The 18,926-nt window shown below is 38.6% G+C and overlaps 1 protein-coding gene across 9 annotated transcripts in view; it reads right to left on the bottom strand.

The window, feature by feature from the left end:
- Window positions 1-918: 918 nt before the first annotated feature.
- The window catches only part of foxp4 (forkhead box P4), a 288,002-nt gene continuing 269,994 nt past the window's right edge, over window positions 919-18,926 (bottom strand). For all 9 annotated transcript variants that reach the window (XM_079596529.1, XM_079596522.1, XM_079596526.1 and 6 more), the window contains 8 exons: window positions 17,661-17,744; window positions 14,441-14,642; window positions 14,266-14,342; window positions 13,879-13,980; window positions 8,452-8,573; window positions 6,397-6,463; window positions 3,569-3,738; window positions 919-2,982 (listed from right to left, as the gene is read on the bottom strand). In XM_079596529.1, coding sequence (XP_079452655.1) covers window positions 2,835-2,982; window positions 3,569-3,738; window positions 6,397-6,463; window positions 8,452-8,573; window positions 13,879-13,980; window positions 14,266-14,342; window positions 14,441-14,642; window positions 17,661-17,744 — 972 coding nt within the window. In that variant the 3' untranslated portion in view covers window positions 919-2,834. The remainder of the gene's footprint in view (window positions 2,983-3,568; window positions 3,739-6,396; window positions 6,464-8,451; window positions 8,574-13,878; window positions 13,981-14,265; window positions 14,343-14,440; window positions 14,643-17,660; window positions 17,745-18,926) is intronic.

Raw genomic sequence — 18,926 nt, 5'->3', positions numbered from 1 at the left:
TTCAAACCTTTTGAATGACTACAGGTGACTTTCATTGGCCTATCTATTTTGTGAATCGTTTTTTCAAAAGGAGGTAGCATTATTTTTGGTTTTATTTCTTTGTAGGTGTTTCGAAGGTGTGTATGGAATGAATACACAGGTCTCGCGTGACCAGGTACGTCAAAGATCCTCCAACATAAGAAAAAAGTGGGAAATAATTACTTGAACAGTACTTAAAATGATTCCTGTTGTGTTTGAAACTAGTCCCTAACAGACATCCCTTATTAGTGTGGTAAATAATACTGTTCAACAGGCAGGGTTAAGCACAACAAGCAAGTGCTTGCCTGCTTTTTTTTTGGTTTTCGTTGAACTGCGTAATATTGTGAAATACTGGCAATTGAAGTAAACCATAATGCTGAGTAATTGCTGCTGGATTCTAGTGTCACAAAGTACATCAACTGTTATTCAAGTGCCATTTGCATGTAAAGTCCTTTGCAATCTTAGACGGTGAAGACTGCGTTCTCAACACTGTAATCGCCTGAGCATAAGATGGGGTAGAGAGCTTCCTTTCTCAGATCGTAAGTGCTTTGTACATTAACTAAGGAACTGCAAGAGGCTTGTTAATACTGCTTTTTTTTGCTTTTTGTTTCCTTTTCGGTTTGTTTTTTGGCCTTTAAACATATGTAGTGTTAAGAACTCATTAGGTTAACTTATATTAAAACAGTTCTCTCCTTTTTTAAACAACAACAAAAAAATTTGCATTTTACACTTTGGTTTTTGGAATGCTCTGTAGTGTCAGTGAGTCAAAAAAAACAAATGATTTAACTGAAGAAAAAAAAAAAGGATAAATTAAATATTCAAATGACGTGTTTGTGTTCTTTTGGCCAGTTCTCTAAGAATAAGAAATGATAAATAAAAAGAAAAATTTTTTTTTTTTTTGGTTTACTAAATATCTCTTTGGTTACCTGTAACAAAAGTAAAATGGGGAAAAAACTAAAAAAGCAACATATATTAAATTAAAACTCGAAATTTGGCATGGCACTACTGAGAAAAGTTTTTTTTTTATAGTTCAGTGAAAGCAAAATCTCACATGCTAATCAGACACTTTCTACTCACACAGTGAATTGCAAATAACTTTTATATATCTAGTAACTATAGAACTTTGAACTGATAATGAGAGAGTCACTATATTGGTTAGCCACAGTACAAATCCCCTTTGTAATAACAGCGAGAGGGGGCAAACACTGTGGTCTGAGGTATTCCGTGACCGTGTTATCTTTTACGTTAAAGCAATATTTTGTATCGCAGCTGATATCAACTGGCTACTACAGAAAACTCTGAAACGAACGAAGGAAATGCCGCGAATCTGGGAAAATAAGATTAAAAAATTCGAAACAAACAAAAAAATGACGCAAATTTGTGAAAAAAAGAGAGATATGAGTGCCTGTAAAGTTTTTTTAGGATCTTACAGGGAGCCCTGCAATGCGTATTCCACCTCTTTAGTTTCAGCTTCTCTCTGCTATAGAAATGTTCGAGTGGTTTTGTTGGTGTTTAACGTTAGATTTCATCTGTGGTTCTGTTTCGGAAGTTTTCACTTAACGCTAAGTGCTATCCTCATTTACGTGTGATCTAACGCTAGGATAAGTTTTGGACTTTTTTTGTGTTTTTTGGGGGGTGGAGTTTGTAGAATAAGGATTTTGGAACTTCTCTCCCAAACGTAACCCCTATTTGGAATGATGATTTAACAAAACATAACAAAACAATCATTAACAGAAGACATATAATAGTTGAATTACATCACAATGAAAAATGTTGATCCTTAAAGAAATAAATGACTATGAAAGTAAAACGAAATCGAAAGCTACTGCACACATATCATAATCAACAATACAGTCAATAAAGTCTCTGAGCCGGTCCTCCACAAGCCTCATGTCAGTCTGGCTGTCATAACAGCACCACAGGAGAACAACAGAAAAAAAGTTCCTTTTCCTGAAATATGCCTTTTTTGGGGGTAGCAACATTTTCTATGTTTAGTCTGACAAAGAGTGAGGGGGAAAAGCACGTTCTGGCAGATTCTTGTGGATACCATCAGATAAAGATAAGGACAGCGCAAGCACTGCCTCGAGACAGAACGTGTCCCCGGTTTCTCCAGTCCAGTCATGTAAGGGAGACGAAAAAAGAAACAAAAGGAGTTGGTCAGGTGGCCAGGGATGCCGTTGCCAGTCTTTCAGCTTATATTGTTTCAGTCTTTGCCTTTGTCAAGAGTGGTGAATTTATCTGTGTGACCGCAAAGTTACTGAGTCTTACAGCATCCCCTTTGAACGAGTACAAAAATCCGGTTGAAAGCAGAAGTCATTCCGAAGATGTGTGTTTGGCATCTTTTTCCTCTCTTGTCAGGCATGTGAACATCTTTCTGAGGTAAATCACCGCTGTGTATTTATCCCATAGAAAAGCAGTGTTCTCAGGCCCAAGGAACATACAAATTAAAGCTAAAAAGACTTAAAATAGAGAAACCTCAAGTGACTTCTGGGGGACAAAAATGACTGTGTATACTGACGTCAGTCTTCCCTCAGTAGCTTTAGATACGCTGGTCCATACTTCTATCAGACCATGTTTCAAACACAGGAGGACATAAACGCACTTGCTCAAAGGGCCATTTCGAGGGTACTGACTGAGGAAACAAAAAAATCAAGGGGGAGGGGGGGACGTGTGTTTTTGCATTGTGAACAGATGAGGTCTAACCCTGTTTTGGTTTTTGAAGTTGTAGTTGGTTTTGTATCTTTGTTTTCTCACTTGATCTTGAACATCTTGAATATGAGGGAGTGGTCGGGCCGGTGAGCTCCGCCTCCATCCTCTTACTCCAGCTCCTCCGTGGGAAGCTCCTCCTCCATGTCACGCTCGTCACCAGGCATGCTCAGGTTTTGATTGACAGCTGCCATGAGAGACACGGGTCTGCAGTCCTCCTCCATCTCAGCTGGCTCCTCTTTCACATGGATTTGGTGTCTGAGACAGAGTAACACACAATAAGTCAGTCTTTACTAAGATTATAGAAGCAAGATGAATCAAATGAGAGATAAACCTTTAAATATGCAACACTTTTTAAACATGTCACTTTTTCAATTTTCAATTGCTTTCAAATATGTAAATTGACATAATATTATATAATTTGTAATATAATCCCTTTCATTAACGAAGAAAGATTCACGCACGCACGCACACACACACACACACACACGCTGATGCTGATAATTCAGCTTTGCCATCACAGGAATAAATTGCATTTTAAAATATATTAGAACATAAAACAGTTATTTTAAAATTAAAACAATTATAAATGTATTTATGTAATTAAAATGTATTTTTGATAAAAAAAACCCCTCCTTGGTGAGCACAAGAGACTTCTTTCAAAAAACAAAACAGAAAAAACGCCAAACTTTGGAAAAGACTTAAAAAACTTAAAAAAATGGATCCATTATTTTTTCATTGCTGTTGTTTCATAAAAACTAAAAAACACACTTTAACTTTAGGTTATTGCTTTATTCAGTAGTACACTACATATCATCTGGCTGTGAGTGGACTATAGTCTTACCCATATTGCTGCGGAGAGAGGCCCGGGCTGCAGCTACCGTTACTGTTGACTTGTTCAACAGTGCTGCTGACATCATCGTGGCCGACGTGCAGCATGTTGAGACTCGCACCTGTGCTGTTCATCAGCGTGGAGCTGTTCAGAAGACCAAGACTGCTCTCTGCGAGTGCAGCCTGCACACACAAAATGGAAGTATAAAGTCATTATGGAAAGTTAAGAGAGATTCAAATGATGGACATGTTGTTGTAAAGTCATAAGGCATTGATGGTGGTGCAGGTCTGAAAGGTCTTTAAGTGGATATAGAGGACTGCAAGGTGTACTTAGGCACAAAGTCCTACACAGGCAATGGTGACTTTCACAGTTAGTCAGAGGAAGTGTGTCATTTTATAGATTTTTTTCAAAAACAAATTATTTAATAAAAGTATTCTTTGGTTTTGATAAATGTGCTGGCTGGACCGAATCTGTATGTTTTGAGAGAAATCTGGGGGCAGTGGAGCAGCAGGTTGGTTTGAGTGACCACTAGGGGTCTCCTCGCCTCCATGCAACAGGCCCGATTGAAACAGCGACACACTGACTCGCGCTCCTGTTACACATGTGCTCAAATGAAAACGCCTCTAAAACTCTTTAGGACATGAGATGTTATAGTGTATTATAGTATTTGGTAATACTTCAGTATTTTTGCTTAAATTTTCAACTTTTTGCTTAATTTTTTTTTTTAAGGGAAAATAAATGAAGTGAGGTTCTAAAGTCTGAAAACTTGAAACGTGAAAATGCTTATACTACTCATTACGGTTTACAATTTAATATTTTTTAAATAAAGTAATATTGCCAAATATAATTTGATAAAATAATATAATATTAATTAATAATATGATATAATTTTTCATTACAAATTACGTCATCAGCATAACAATTTGAGTGATAAACTAATTCATAATAATTATTAAAATAATCTGAAATATCTTCATTTTACATAATAGCATTCATTACATTATCTTTTGGATAATTTTATAGTAATTTTTTTTTTAATTTCCATAAAATAAAATAAAACTACCCCAGATACTGTTTACTCCTGGTTTTGAAGGTATACATCTATAAACTGCTAAAAAAGTACAAAAGTAAAAAGAAAATAATAATAAAAAAGTTCCAAGTCAGAAGTAATGGCAGAGGTAAAAATTAATGTAAGTAAATGTTAAATTTATATTACTACATACAAATCTACATAAACAACTATGCATATGGATATTTTAATACATGAGGAAAAGCGGAACGGAAAACGGTTCTGGTTGGTTTCCTTCGTCTCCATACAGTCACTTCTGAACTTAAAAATGTTGTGGTACTCGTGCCAATCCAAACTGTCGTGACTGCCGAAAATATGCCGTCGAGAGAAAGAGAGAGAGGGCGAAATGAAAGAGTTTGAGGGAAATTCATTCTGATTCTGTTGAGACTGGGCGGTGGCGAGAAAGATGATCACGGTCACACAAGGTTTAGCTGATGTCAACTAAATAAAGGCTAATTCCCCCCCCTTTAAACTATAATTAACAGGAAGAAAGTGGCAAAAACAGACAGATTTAATAGGTAAACATGCTTAACGCCTGTTTAATGAGAAGATGACCAGGCTGAGTCACTTTTAAACGGACGATTTTAGGCGAGATTGTGCTTGGAATACCAGACTAAAACACACAACACACTCGAGGAATTACAAACGGAAAGCAGAGAGCCACAGTTCTCTCACACACTCTGGAAGGGCGTTGTTGTGCACACTGTGTGTCTGCTCTTTTGTTAAAGGCTAGTTTATGTGCGGCCTTTTCAGGATGAGCAGTTCCATTTCCATAGAGATGGCCTGTGGGGTCAGAGCGGGACAAACTGGGCCAGGGCGGTGGAAGTGTGTTTGTGTGTGTGTGTGTTGGCCCGTGATTAGCTGGGCTGTTTGTTTGTCAGCCGCTGACACTGCTTGTCCTGTGAGGAGATGGATGGGCACAGACCTGACAGAGCGCCACACACGCTCACACACCCAGACCAGGACGCAAGCACAAAGGCTAACCTCCCAGATCCATCTCTGTCTCGTCACACAGTGTTCTTGGGAAAAACACACAGCTAGGCTCTGAACGCTCAGAACAGGAGTCGCGGAGACAGGAGTCGCGAGTTCCAGATGGATTTTCTAGGACAGACACTAATTTTATGCTGTGACCTTCATTGACAAATATTTGACGCTATAAATCACATATGGCTGGCTGGGAGCGCGTGTGCGATGGAGGGAGGAGAACGGAGGAGGTTTGGGAGAAGCAGCTAATTAGAAGAGGAAATTGTTATCAGTGCCCTTGTGCGCTTCATCTGGCCTGATCTGTTCAGGATTCCCACACTTTCCGAGGAATGAATTATCCAGGATTTTTTCAGTGGTGTAAAATCACTTAATGTAACGAAACCTTTAGACTAATTCGTTGAAAAGAAAGATTCAACTATGGCAACTTGTACTCTACCCAAGGCACTGCGTAGCGAACTAAATATTTTAGACCTCTAGAAAAAAATTATATTCATATTAAACGTCTATGATTTTCAATGCACATATAAATTCAGACCGATTTGCTAATGAATCCTTCGGACTGAACACTGAACTGGTTTGACAAATTAAATGACTCTTGCAAGTCAGACAATCAAACACTTTAAGTGCAATATTTCAATCAACAAAAATTTGGGAGAATAGAGTAACTAGATTTTTTTTTATGTCATATTCATTTCCCCATCATTTTCAATAACAACCAGTGTGTGTGAGGATGAATGTTTAAGTTTTGTATGTTGATTTGATGTACTGAAAAACCACACGCACGTACCTGATAGCTGGCATTAAGGGAGCCAAATCCCAGCCCAGAAATCATATTCTTCACAAGAGTGGGACTTCTGAGAAGGAGAAGAAGAAGAAAGATTAAATACACGTGTGGATTACGAGCTGACCGAAGTCTGTTAAAAAAGCTCCTAAACCCGTGAAAAAGGCTGAGGCACTATTCTATTTACACCAGATAAATAGAAAAGTTAAACAATAGAGAGTAACACATGCATTCTGACACAGCATAAACTGCACACACACACAGACACACACACACTACTGTTTGTTCGCTTGTGTCTGCGCTACAGGGCTGAGATCTGGCGGGCAGGCCGTCGGCTGGGTAATTTGCCGTCGTCTCTCTGGCAGAGCTTGAGACGGCGTGTAACATCTGTTTGTACAAATGCAAGCAGGCACGCTTTTCTGCTGTGCATCTGCTCACAATGTACCCTAAACAGTGTAGACACAGACGGGAAAAACACACAGGCACACCAACACACACGCATGCACTGCCAAACACAAGCAGGCGAGGCACAAAAGAGACCTTTGTGCTTTTGACTAGAGAGTCAGTAATAGGGTAATGATGGGAAGCCCATTAGGGTAATCATACATGCCAATAACGATTACAGCCCCACTTACAGAGCAGACCTACAAGCTCACGCTTTAGCTACAGGAATAAAGCCTGTTTTTGGGACTTCCACTCAATAAATAGTCTACACTTAAAGAGTGCTCTTTTAATCCAGTGCTTCGCAGGTTATTGTGATTTGTATGACTTCGGACAGGCTCCTATTTCAGTCTGTAAAGCTACAGAAATTCTGAACAGACGTTCTTAAGCGAGCCATGAGTGGCAGCACAACTATTTGATATCAATGATGTCATGGGTCACTTCAGACCTGACTCAACTTGCCATATTTGACTTAAGAACTACAGCAGAGCAGAGCTTTTAGTGAACAGTGATTATATTTCAGTTTGTTTTTGAAAAACGATACGGTAAAAAATATATATGTAATATTACTACTGTTTTTGGAAATAAAAACTATAAATTGCCATATATTTGGCATTATTATATATATTATTTTTTACACAAATAATTTTAATTAGTTTTTTTTTTATCAGTAATTTACATTAGGGTGTGATACATTCATGATAGATTATTTAGTTATTAATGTTTATTATTGCATTATTTTAGTGTCATGTTTGTTACCCTGATACCCATCTATAATGAGTATTGACCATGTTTATGGATAAGATTCAAGGAGAAGTATATTAACATTCCATCACTTAATGAAATATGTGACCCTGGACCACAAAACCAGTCATAAGTCGCACAGGTTTATTTGTGGCAATAGCCAACAAAACATCGTATGGGTCAAAATTATGCCAAAAAACATTAGGATGTTAAGTAAAGATCATGATCCATGAAGATATTTTGTAAATTTCCTACTATATATATATATATATATATATATATATATATATATATATATATATATATATATATATATATATATATATATATATATATATATATAACATTTATTTTTGTGAGAACATAAATGGAAAACTTTAAAGGTGATTTTCTCAATATTGAGATTTTTTTGCACCCTCAGATTCCAGATTTTCAAATATTTCTGCCAAATATTGTCCTATCCTAACAAACCATACTGTACATCAATGGAAAGTGCATTTATTCAGATTTTAGATGATGTATAAATCTCAATTGAAAAACAAAATTACCCATAAGACTGGGTTTGTGGTCCAGGGTCACATATATGGTTATAAAATATACAGTGCTCTCTCGTAATACCGGAAATAATATGGTATTTTTATAGATGTATAGATTCAGAAGACTTTGAATGTAGTGCATGAGTCGTATATAGAGAACTCTTATGGTCCTTTTATGAACATTTTGGAGCTTGAGAAAACCAGTCCCCATTCACTTTTATTAAATTCCCTGGAAATTCATAAAAGGCCATAGTAGTTTGTAACAACACAAGAGTGATAAACAATGACAGAATTTTCACTGTTGGGTGAACTATCCCTTTTCCAATCTGAGTCTACGTACCCGGTCATCTTTGGTGGTCTCCTCTTTTGGTATTCCACTTCGTCCACGGTCCAAACAGCACCCTTGACGTTCTCGACCCGCACAAAGCACTTGTGCAGACTCAGGTTATGGCGCACAGCATTCTAGGTAACGGCGACGGGACATACAGAGAAGACAAGAGAGCAAAAAGTAGTAGTTAGTTTCCCGTTCCAGCCATGATTCTACACCATAGGTATCTTAAGCAGAATCGCGGCCGCGTCGCTGTCATTGCTGAAAATGCAATTATAGCGAGGCCTGATATAAACAGCCTTTAATAATGGCATAAATCTTATACCTGCTTTCTAATTAAAAGAGCGCACGTGATGATGAGCACAAAAGATTGTACGGCTCAGACGGGGACATGTCGACTGAGCGTATCTCTCCATCTCGAACCCCGTTCCCCCGCCCGCACCATCTCACAGACACACACAACCAATTAAGTGCACATTCTACCAAGGGGAAGTGACAATGTGGTGCCACACCATCATAACAGTGGGAGTTTGGAAAAAAAAACTCCATCTTTGAACGCAAAAAAAAAATAAGAAACGATGCGCCCTATCCCCCCACCACCATCAGCAAACCCACCCCCTGCTTTTTTTATTTTAAATTTCACTAATCAGCCACTATCTAGAATAACACCCCCAAGGGAGGTCCCTTCCTTTTCATCTGCTATTTGTAGTTTGTTCATGCCCAATTTCATTACCAATTTTAATTCGTGTATAATTAAATCCTGTGTATTTTTTCCGACGCACTCTTTTTCCCCCCCCAATCCATGAGGGAGGGACTGCTGATGCCGGAATCACTCCTAACCATAATTACAAGTGCCATAATCAGGCGAGGCCTCCCTTCTTTGAATAAATTTCCCCGCGCAGGAGCGATGATGCTTAGTTTTGCAAATGAGTATGACCCCAATTTCAGCCTGCCACCTCACCGATTTTATTTGCATTCCCATCCGTGATGAAAGACTAATTCTCCCAGTTAAAACATTAGCAGCAATTTAAAGGGGGTCAGCCTCTGCAGACATAAACAAAATGCCCGCCTGGTTGTGTGTGTGTGTGTGTGTGTGTGTGTGTGTGTGTGTGTGTGTGTGTGAGAGTGAGAGCGCATGAGTGACTGGAGGGGTGGCGGCTATATTAGAAAGATGGCACGCGTGATGCGTATGTCAAACGGGTCTCTGTTCCTTTGGTGACTGTGCCCACATGAAGAGGAGCGACACTATGGTCACTATTTCACCATCTCAGCCAAGAAATGAACAGCGACTGTGTCGTACAGTACATAATCTATAGCTTAAAATGACATTTGCAATGCATTTTACTTTCATTTCAGAGTGAAGCATGATATTCCGATTTTGCAATATTGATAAAAAACTACTTAAAAAAAAAAAAAAAAAGAATCACTCATTGAACAAGGAATGTGTATTAAGAAAGCAAATCTTAGACAAAGGGGGCTTAACAACTACACAGTCTACCAGGGACACCAAGGCCATAGACACTTGTAGCCTCATACAAAAGGAAGTTCAAGTGTACAAGCAAAATTAAATATGTCGTGCAGACATCAGGATAAATCCTCCACTGAGAAAGAGAGTATGAGGGGAAAAAATAAATATCTGACTTTAATATTCTTTATAAGAATAAGGCATAGAGAAATGATCAGTGTGGGTTACAAATATTTCCCACTTTAAATACATGATCATTAGTAAACCTACAATGGCGAAATTCAGAAAAATAATGGGGAAATTAATAGAAGACTGAGAATTGCACAAACTGCTGACAGACACTGCACTGTTATACCTCCACATATACTGTATATATACACCGTATAGTATTATACTGTACATACACTACCATTCAAAAGTTTAGTGACAGTAAAGACATTTATAATGTTACAAAAGATTACTATGTCAAATAAATGCTATTCTTTGGACTTTCGATTAATTAAAAAGTGGTGTATTAAATAATAGTAAAAATAAAAAATATATATTTTACAGTTTCCACAAAAAATATTAAGCAGCACAACAATTTTCAACATTGATAATATAATAAAATGTTTCTTGAGCACCAAATTAGAATGATTTCAGAATTATCATGTGACATTGAGGACTGGAGTATTGATGCTGAAAATTCAGCTTTACCATCACAAGAATAAATTATATTTGACAATATATTAAAATAGAAAACAGCTACTTCAAATTGTAATAATATTTCACAATATTACTGTTTTTACTGTATTTTTGATCAAATAAGTGCAGCCTCAGTGAGCATAAGAGACTTCTTTAAAAAAAAAATATATAAATATATAAAATATAGCTGCATACATTTAATTTCCATCATTAATTGTTTTCTGCTAATACAGCAAGGAGATTTTGTAGAATTGTTTTTTTTATAGTAACAGTAAAAGTTAGCATCAGCCCTTCATTGTTCAAGTCATTTTACACAAACAGCAGCAGTTTTGTAGAATGACCCAGCTGGTGTCCATCTTGTGAATAAGAGCTGCCCTCTAACTGATCAATGACTTCCCCCTACTCTCCGGACCTGACTTTTCATGAAATATAGATGGCCATTAAGAGCACCGGAGAACATGTATCTCCATTTCTATATTTAATACCGGGCCAAATGACTAGCAAGAGAGGAAGACGAGTGAGAACGTGCAGTTATTAAAATAAAAGAGAGCGAGAGAGAGAGAGGTTGAGAGATTGAAAAGGTACAGTAGGAGGTGGAGGAGGAAAAGTAGACGGATCCATTAATTGTTAAATTTCATAAAAGTGAAATGAGTTGTTAAAGATATTCCTGCCCCTTTCACCTCCTTCCCCTCAACTCTCACTGGCTAAGCTCACTAACTGCTCATGGGTGCCGCTGCGGTTCAAGACTATTAGCTCGCTGTTCTGTGTCTGTGCCCTCGGCTGCCTTGGGTCCCTCTCTAACCTCACCTTCTCCGTTTCTCTCCCTACTTCCTCCCCTCCAGAGGCTCAGGCACACAAATGAGCCTTGGGCCAGTGTTGTGTGAATGTGGGGCAGCACCTCCTCAGCCCAGGCTCCAGGCTCCAGGCTGTAGGCCACGTGAATGGCTAATGAGGAGACAGACTGACAGGAAGAGATCTACTCTACGCGGTGTCCGTTTCCTCTCTTCGGCCTGACAGCACCTTGCCAAGCTCCTAGTCCACAGGGGGATAGGGGTGGATGGGAGGTGCTGGGAAAGGAGGGATGTATTAGCACATCTTTCTGAGGGGCGAACTAATGGTTAAGCAGGGTGATGAGGAGATGGCCAGCTAAATGGGACGGTTACATGGTCGGCCCAGGCCTTTAATGACCACTCTGCTTTTCACTTTGGACAGAGCGAGAGAGAGAGAGAGCGAGAGAGAGAGAGGGAGAGAGGGAGAGAGGGAGAGAGGGACTTTATTTCATAAAGGTATACGTTTAGATAAGTTAAACATTAATAATGCACAAGTAAAACACGGTTACACTTTATTTTAAGGTGTCATTGTAACAGTGTATTACATGTACTTACTATAGGGTTAGGGTAGGATTAGGATTAGGTTGAGGGTTATTTGCATGCAATTATGCATACTTTACTTTTATTACTATGGTACACCAATAAGCAAGTACATGTAACACATGTAACATGTAAAAAGGACACTGTAAAATAAAGTGTTACCTAAAACACTATTATTATTAATAATAATAATAAATATTAATATATATATATATATATATATATATTTAGTTATTATTATTATTATTAATATAATAATTTTTTTAACTCCATAAAATTTAAGTTTAGGAAGGTTAAATATATGGTTACTGAATAAAAGATCCTATTAATATTAACATAATTAATCATTAACATTTCATAAAAGCAAATGTACATAAGTTATTGAATGGTTATTATAATAATAATAACAACAACAAAGATTATAATAACATAATCTCATATTCAATAACCATGTGTAAGCATCTAAATTTACCATTATGGCATTTGAAAAAATAACAAATTATAAATGTTTCATAATTTTTTTTCTTTTTTTAAAAATAATTTCTTAATATTTCACTATAATTAATTTTTCCTATTAGGCTTACATTTTAGTCTTAATTTGTACAGCACTTTGGTTCAACTTCTGTTGTTTAAATTTGCTTTACGAAGTTTGTCCAGACCAATGAGGCAGATAAAGAAATAGAGTTCACTTTATAATATTAAGAAATTTAAATATGCAGACTCAACACCACCATACATGCATTCATTGATGCCTAGTATCGGCTCTGCCCTCCCCGGGTGGCATGAAACCGAGCGTGGTGTGGTTAAAGCAGCTGATTGGACATCAAAGCTTGGGGTGGAACACACACACAGGTGGAGGGAGGAGTGTGACAGCAGCTGGTTCACAGGGGAGAGCTGCGCTCCTGTGGCGGGCTCCAGTGGACTGTGGCATGTCAGAGCTGGTCAGGAGATGTGGAGCTGATACACAACTGGCTCCGGACCAGCAGGGTGCATGCTAATCAACTAGCCCAAATTAAACGGTCTGATAAGAGTTACAATGCTACGTGCCCATAGAGTGATAATACAGAAACTGCGTTGGCATATGCATATGCGTATACATAGAAACAGCAGGCAGCCATTGGCTATGCAAAGACTGATTGAATTTCCAGTTTTTTAGGGAGTCTTTTGCCTCTTTTTAGTGAAGTTTAGTACAGAGTGCAAAGGAAATGAGGTCGAATCGACTCGACTGAGTCAGACTTGAACTTCCTGCTCCCACCTACCAAACACCAGTAGGCAGGCCGACCGACGCCACATAACACAATCAAAACAATGAGAGCACATCAGGACACCAAAAAAAGAAAAGAAAAACAGATCTGGGAATGGCCGGCTCATAACATGGCTGTCTGGGTGATGCCAGGCGTCATTAATAACCTCACTGTTATTGGAGTTCTACAGAAGGCCGTATCTCTGTTGTACCCGCTGTACCCATTGGCACGGAGGGAGGATTTATTGTTGTTTGGGTCATGTTGAACAAAGGATTGTGTCCGTTGCTCTGTTTTTATGTCTGTGAGTCATTGCCAGGAGGCAAGCATAGGCAAGCAAGCTCTTCTAAACATTGACCGCTATAGACTGATAGTTCCTTAAGATTTAAGGTATAAAGGCCTGTTCAGATGATATATTTTAGTTCAATGGCAACATTTCGTCAAATGTTTCAATACTTTAGAATTTTTTGGTATAAATAAATAAATAAAATAAATTAAAATAGTTAAAAACAACAAATCACTGCAGGACAATATTTCATGCTTAGTTTGGAAGGGTTTTGGTGCAAAACAACGCTTGTTGATTGCCGTTGTGAAAAATCGGAATGCTAACGTATATCTCAAAGTATTATAGACGTCCATGGTGCAAAATATATCGCCGTTTCATCTGATGGGACATTACCTTCCATGTTGCTGTGTTTCTCCTGAAATAGGCGAACATTCGTGTAAACCAGTTATAGATCTCGTTTAGAGTCAGCTGTCGGTCAGGGGCTTCCAGAATGGCCTGGTGAATAAAGTGAAGAGAGAACGGAAGAGAGAGAGTGAGCAGGTGTCAAGAGGTGATTCAAGAGGTGATTCAAATGGCTGTTATTAGTGAGACATTAGCTGATGGACTGTTTCCAGACGGGCAGGCAGTGCATTATGGATAGTGCCACGCGTTTCAGCATGACTGACACCGAGCTAAGAGATGCGCATAAATCCTTAGTTACCAGCACACACCGTTGAACTCTGCTAAAGTGCACTGGAGCACAGAGCGCACAGTCCAGATCTCTACATCAGGCTGACTTACGTGTCGTATGAGGGAGGCGTAGGTGAATGGAGGCCTGACGTCAGCGTTTTTGTAGAATTCACAATTCTGTGCAAGTTCTGTAACAGACAAAACCAGCCATGATTATTTCATAAATATTGCAGTGTTGTAGAAATCGATACGTAGAGTGTTGATGAGCTGTGGTCGGGACACTGACCCGAAGCGATGGGGGTGCAGAACTTGTCAGAGTTGCGCCGACGGATGGGTCCGACTCCGTGCAGGCTGGAGGAGCTGATGACGGAGGGTCCCTGCCTCATGGGGGTGATGGGAGTCGCGGCAGAGGTGGGGGGATGAGGCAAGCCCTCAGGAAAACCCTCACTTTCTCTTTTTGAAAGCGACATACTAGAGGCCAGGTTCAGCTAGACGAGAAGAAACAAAATAGAAACTTTATTTACATGACAATTAGTTGTTAAACTAGTAGTAGGTCATACACTACTTGTATGGTTAGCATTAGCTGGCTAGCAAATCTCTATATGATCAGCAATTTAAAACTAGCAGTGCATTTTGAATATTTTTGCAAGCAACATATAAATCATAAGATTTACAGTCTGACTGCTACCATTCAAAAGTTTGGGGTTGGTAAGATTTTTAAAAAATGTGTTTAAAGAAAAAGTCTCTTATGCTAACCAAGACTGAATTTATCTGATCAAACATACAGTAAAACAGTAATATTGTCAAATATTATTAACATTTTAATGAAGTGTCTTCTATTTTAATACACTTCAAAATGTAATTTATTCCTGTGATGGCAAAGCTGAATTTCAGCAGAAATTACTCCACTTTTCAGTGTCACATGATCCTTCAGAAATCATTCTAATGGTACGTTCACACCGGACGCGAATAACGCGTCAGGCGCGAGTGATTTCAATGTTAAGTCAATGCAAAGACGCGTTACACGCGTTTTACGAGCGTAATGCGTCTTTGCATTGACTTAACATTGAAATCACTCGCGCCTGACGCGCTATTCGCGTCCGGTGTGAACGCACCATAATGATGATTTGGGGTTCAAGAAACATTTATTATTATTTCCATTGTCGAAAAACAGTCAAGCAGCTTAATATTTTGTGGAAACCATGATACAAATTATTTCCAGGATTATTTGATGAATAGACAGTTTTAAAAGCATTTTAAACAGCATTTAATTGATATAGAAATATTTTGCAATATTATAATTGTCTTTACAGTCAATTTTGATCAAACTGATGCTTTTAAAAAAAAGAAATACCTCTTACAGACCCCAACGTTTGATGAAACTAATTATATCAAATGAGATATACACCATCAAAATCCACTCAAAATACTGGAAAACCAGTTTAAATGTTATCCAATTACAAGGATGTTGTTATGACTATTATTTATTGAAAAAATTTTTAATGAATGTTGTAAATATTAAACTATCAATATTATAATCTATAATAATATTTGTAGTATATATGTTATTGTGTCAAATTTAACAAAATAAGCTTCTATATGTGTATTATGCAGGTAACTATTTAAAAGAAAATTTGCATTAAAACTTGAAAAGTGTGTTTTATGTTTGGGAAGAGTAAGAGTTAATACGATATTGTATTCAACATACATGTAATGTTGTTTACTTGCATTTTTTGTTGTTTACAAAAACACATTCATACACATACCACAAAACAAAACAATGACCGTGCAAAAACATAAATGTCTGTCTCCCTCTATTTGGCATGCGTTAAGTCCCCGCGCAGCTTTGATTCTAATTCGCATCATCTTCACGGTGTACAATAATCTCCAGCGTTGCAATTACAAACCAGGAAATATAATCATCGTCAAATTGTCATTGGTCTCCCGCTGTGAGAAGCACATCCTGCGATCCATGCCAGCACATCCATGCCAAAAGCAGTTGGCACAATGACTCCATTATAAGATGATCCTGTTCACCCGGTGAAATTCAAACAAAGCACCCCGCAAATCGTGTTTCTCAGGCACACGCAGGCACAAATGAGGCTCCTCGGTGACACAATGTCTGCAATTAAAGCCACACAAGAGGAGCAAAACAAAGCGATACATGGTAAGGGGGGGTAAAACAACAATCTGGCAACAAACAACGCTTGCGGTTACCCGCCCTCATCGTGGCCCTGCTCTGCCCAATTAGCTTTGGCGGGCACGGAGCACTAGGAAACAGCTTTCCCCATCGCTCAGGGAGTCTTTTTCGGGGTTGCTTGTTTTGCTCTAATTAAAACCATCATGTGCACGTGTGAGCAGCGAGAGATAGAGCGAGTGAGAGGAGGGGGCGGGCGTAGCAGGGTTGAAGCTAATATGGCGAATTAAACAGCGCCAGCCCTCTTTTCTCTCCATTCTCATTGCCACAGGAGCCAACCTGGCCCATCTCCAGTAATTAGGGGAGCAAAATGGTTTAACAGGTACTTAATTAACGCTGGAGCCGCGCCAGTTTGCTGTGCCAAACACCCAACGATCTTAATAGCGGTCAATGCCACACACGGGTTTGAGCTTGTGCTAAGCTCCGCCCTAATGCTCACCCTTACCACTTAATGCTAATTCTTTCTCTTGATCACACTCACAATTATCATTTTTTTCATTCTCTCTCGCCCTCGTTCTCTTATAGGTCACTCGGCCCGGCCAGGCCCGGTCGCTGTTTCCCATTACCGTCTAATGGCAGCTGATCCAGAGAATTTGTCTCCAAACAGGAGACGCGGCCTACTTTCGCCCTCCGCCTTCATTTATATCCCCTCAAATTAAGACACTCCAATTCTAATTGACAATTAATTTCAACATCTTCATATTTTAATAAGACTCCTCATCAATCTCAGCATGAAATATTCATTAGATTCCTAATAATTGCACAGCCAGCTGGTGGCTTGAGGGGAAATGCTTTGTGATGCCTGCGTATAAAGCAGCGATGTGAAATATCTGGTAAGTCTAGCCCAAAACACTCACTTTCTTTTACACCGCAAGCATCTTTAAGTACACAAACACTCTTCTAAAGTGGATTGAAGGAAAACAGGCCAGCTGTAGCTTCTACAAATATCTCAATCTGACAAATATCTTTCGTAAAGTGCAAGAATAAGGTGAACAGGTATTAGTATGTATACACGTATGGGTCTGCAATGAGGTCTCTCCAGGAACACAATCGAGAGAGAGAGAGAGAGAGAGAGAGAGAGAGAGAGAGAGAGAGAGAGAGAGAGAGAGAGAGAGAGAGAAGACGGCAAAAAGAATACAGCACTTCCTCCTTTCTCCAACAGAGAGCGCTCTTTAGTGCCTCACACAGTTGATTTACTGATCATACTGTGCACTGAACAGAACTTTACATGCAAAAAAATAGATCAAAATAAGCAGGTTATCAGAGGATGTAAGAATGAGATGGTAGAAGGCAAAGGTCATGAACTCACGGGTTGGTTGAAAGGCTTTGGCTCTGATGGGCGCATATGCAGGTGGGTCATCATGGCCTGCAAACGCTCGCTCTCTTTGGCCAGCTAGACAAAACACATATACACACACATTAAAAAAAGAGACAAACCAAATCCATTAAGGTTTACACTTTTCCATGCGTCAACGATAACAATAGACAACAATAAGTAAGCCATTTGTACATTGATTTCTCCAAAAATGTAATGCAATCAAAACATCCAACCAGCCTGACACAGCAACTGCATTATTACAGTATAATAAATAAGAATATAAAATAATGTAAATATTTAAAAAATATTACAAAATAAAAGGTAATAATTAATAATAACGTATTTTTGCTATCCAATTTGTTTTTATATAAATTAAATATATACATAAAACATAAAGGACAATGAATAATTATTGAATGTATATAATTTAATGCTATCCTTTTATCTTTACTTTTCAATAGCATTAAAAATAAGATTTCTTAACTTTTAAATAAAAGAAAGTATTTTTTAACTTATTTCAATTATAAATGTTATTTTTGTTTCACACTATTTTCGTTATACGCAGCTGTTAAAGCTTTGGCAGCGCAAGTGTACAATTATTTGTCATGCCAATACAGCACATTAAAACCCGAGTGTCGTCATAGTGTGTGCCTCTTGTAGGCGCCGCTGAGAGGAGGAGGGAGTGACTCGAGATATTCTCTTGTGAGGATAATTTTGCATTCTGCCTGTTAACTGAGTCAGCTCACAGGGATGTTGACATGCCGTTTCACAGCTCTTGATACCTCCGGGAGAAAACAGCTCTCTCACCGTCCTTCTTCCCTCTCTTCCTCTTTCTCTCGATTGCTGCGTCTCTTTCAGAGACACTTGCCCTGTAACCACACTCGCCCTCGTTTGACATTCCTAACCGCCATTTAGAGGAAGTGTGGAGGCAGCCGGCCCCTCTTAATCAGGGGGCGACACGCTGCCTCAAAATGCTCCAAGACCTGGCACCGTACACTTTAGTGGCAGTAAAAGTGCCATTTTTTTCACACAGAAAACAAAACAAATCTGCACATACGAGAGGACTGAGCGACTTCAGAATCAGAATTAGAATCATTTTCTTCTAAAGAACATTTCTGTCATGCAAACGTCATTGACATGATGTCAAGCTATTCTGGGTGGTTGCTAAGCTATTCTGGGTTGTTACTAGAGCAATGCTTTGTGGGGTCTAGGGTGATATGGGTGGTTACTAGGGCGTTGCTATGGTTTCTAGATGAT

The sequence above is a fragment of the Phoxinus phoxinus genome (genome assembly GCF_949152265.1).
Source record: "Phoxinus phoxinus genome assembly, chromosome: 22".
NCBI classification, from domain to species: Eukaryota; Metazoa; Chordata; class Actinopteri; order Cypriniformes; family Leuciscidae; genus Phoxinus; species Phoxinus phoxinus.
This window is presented reverse-complemented; position numbering and strand designations above follow the sequence as displayed.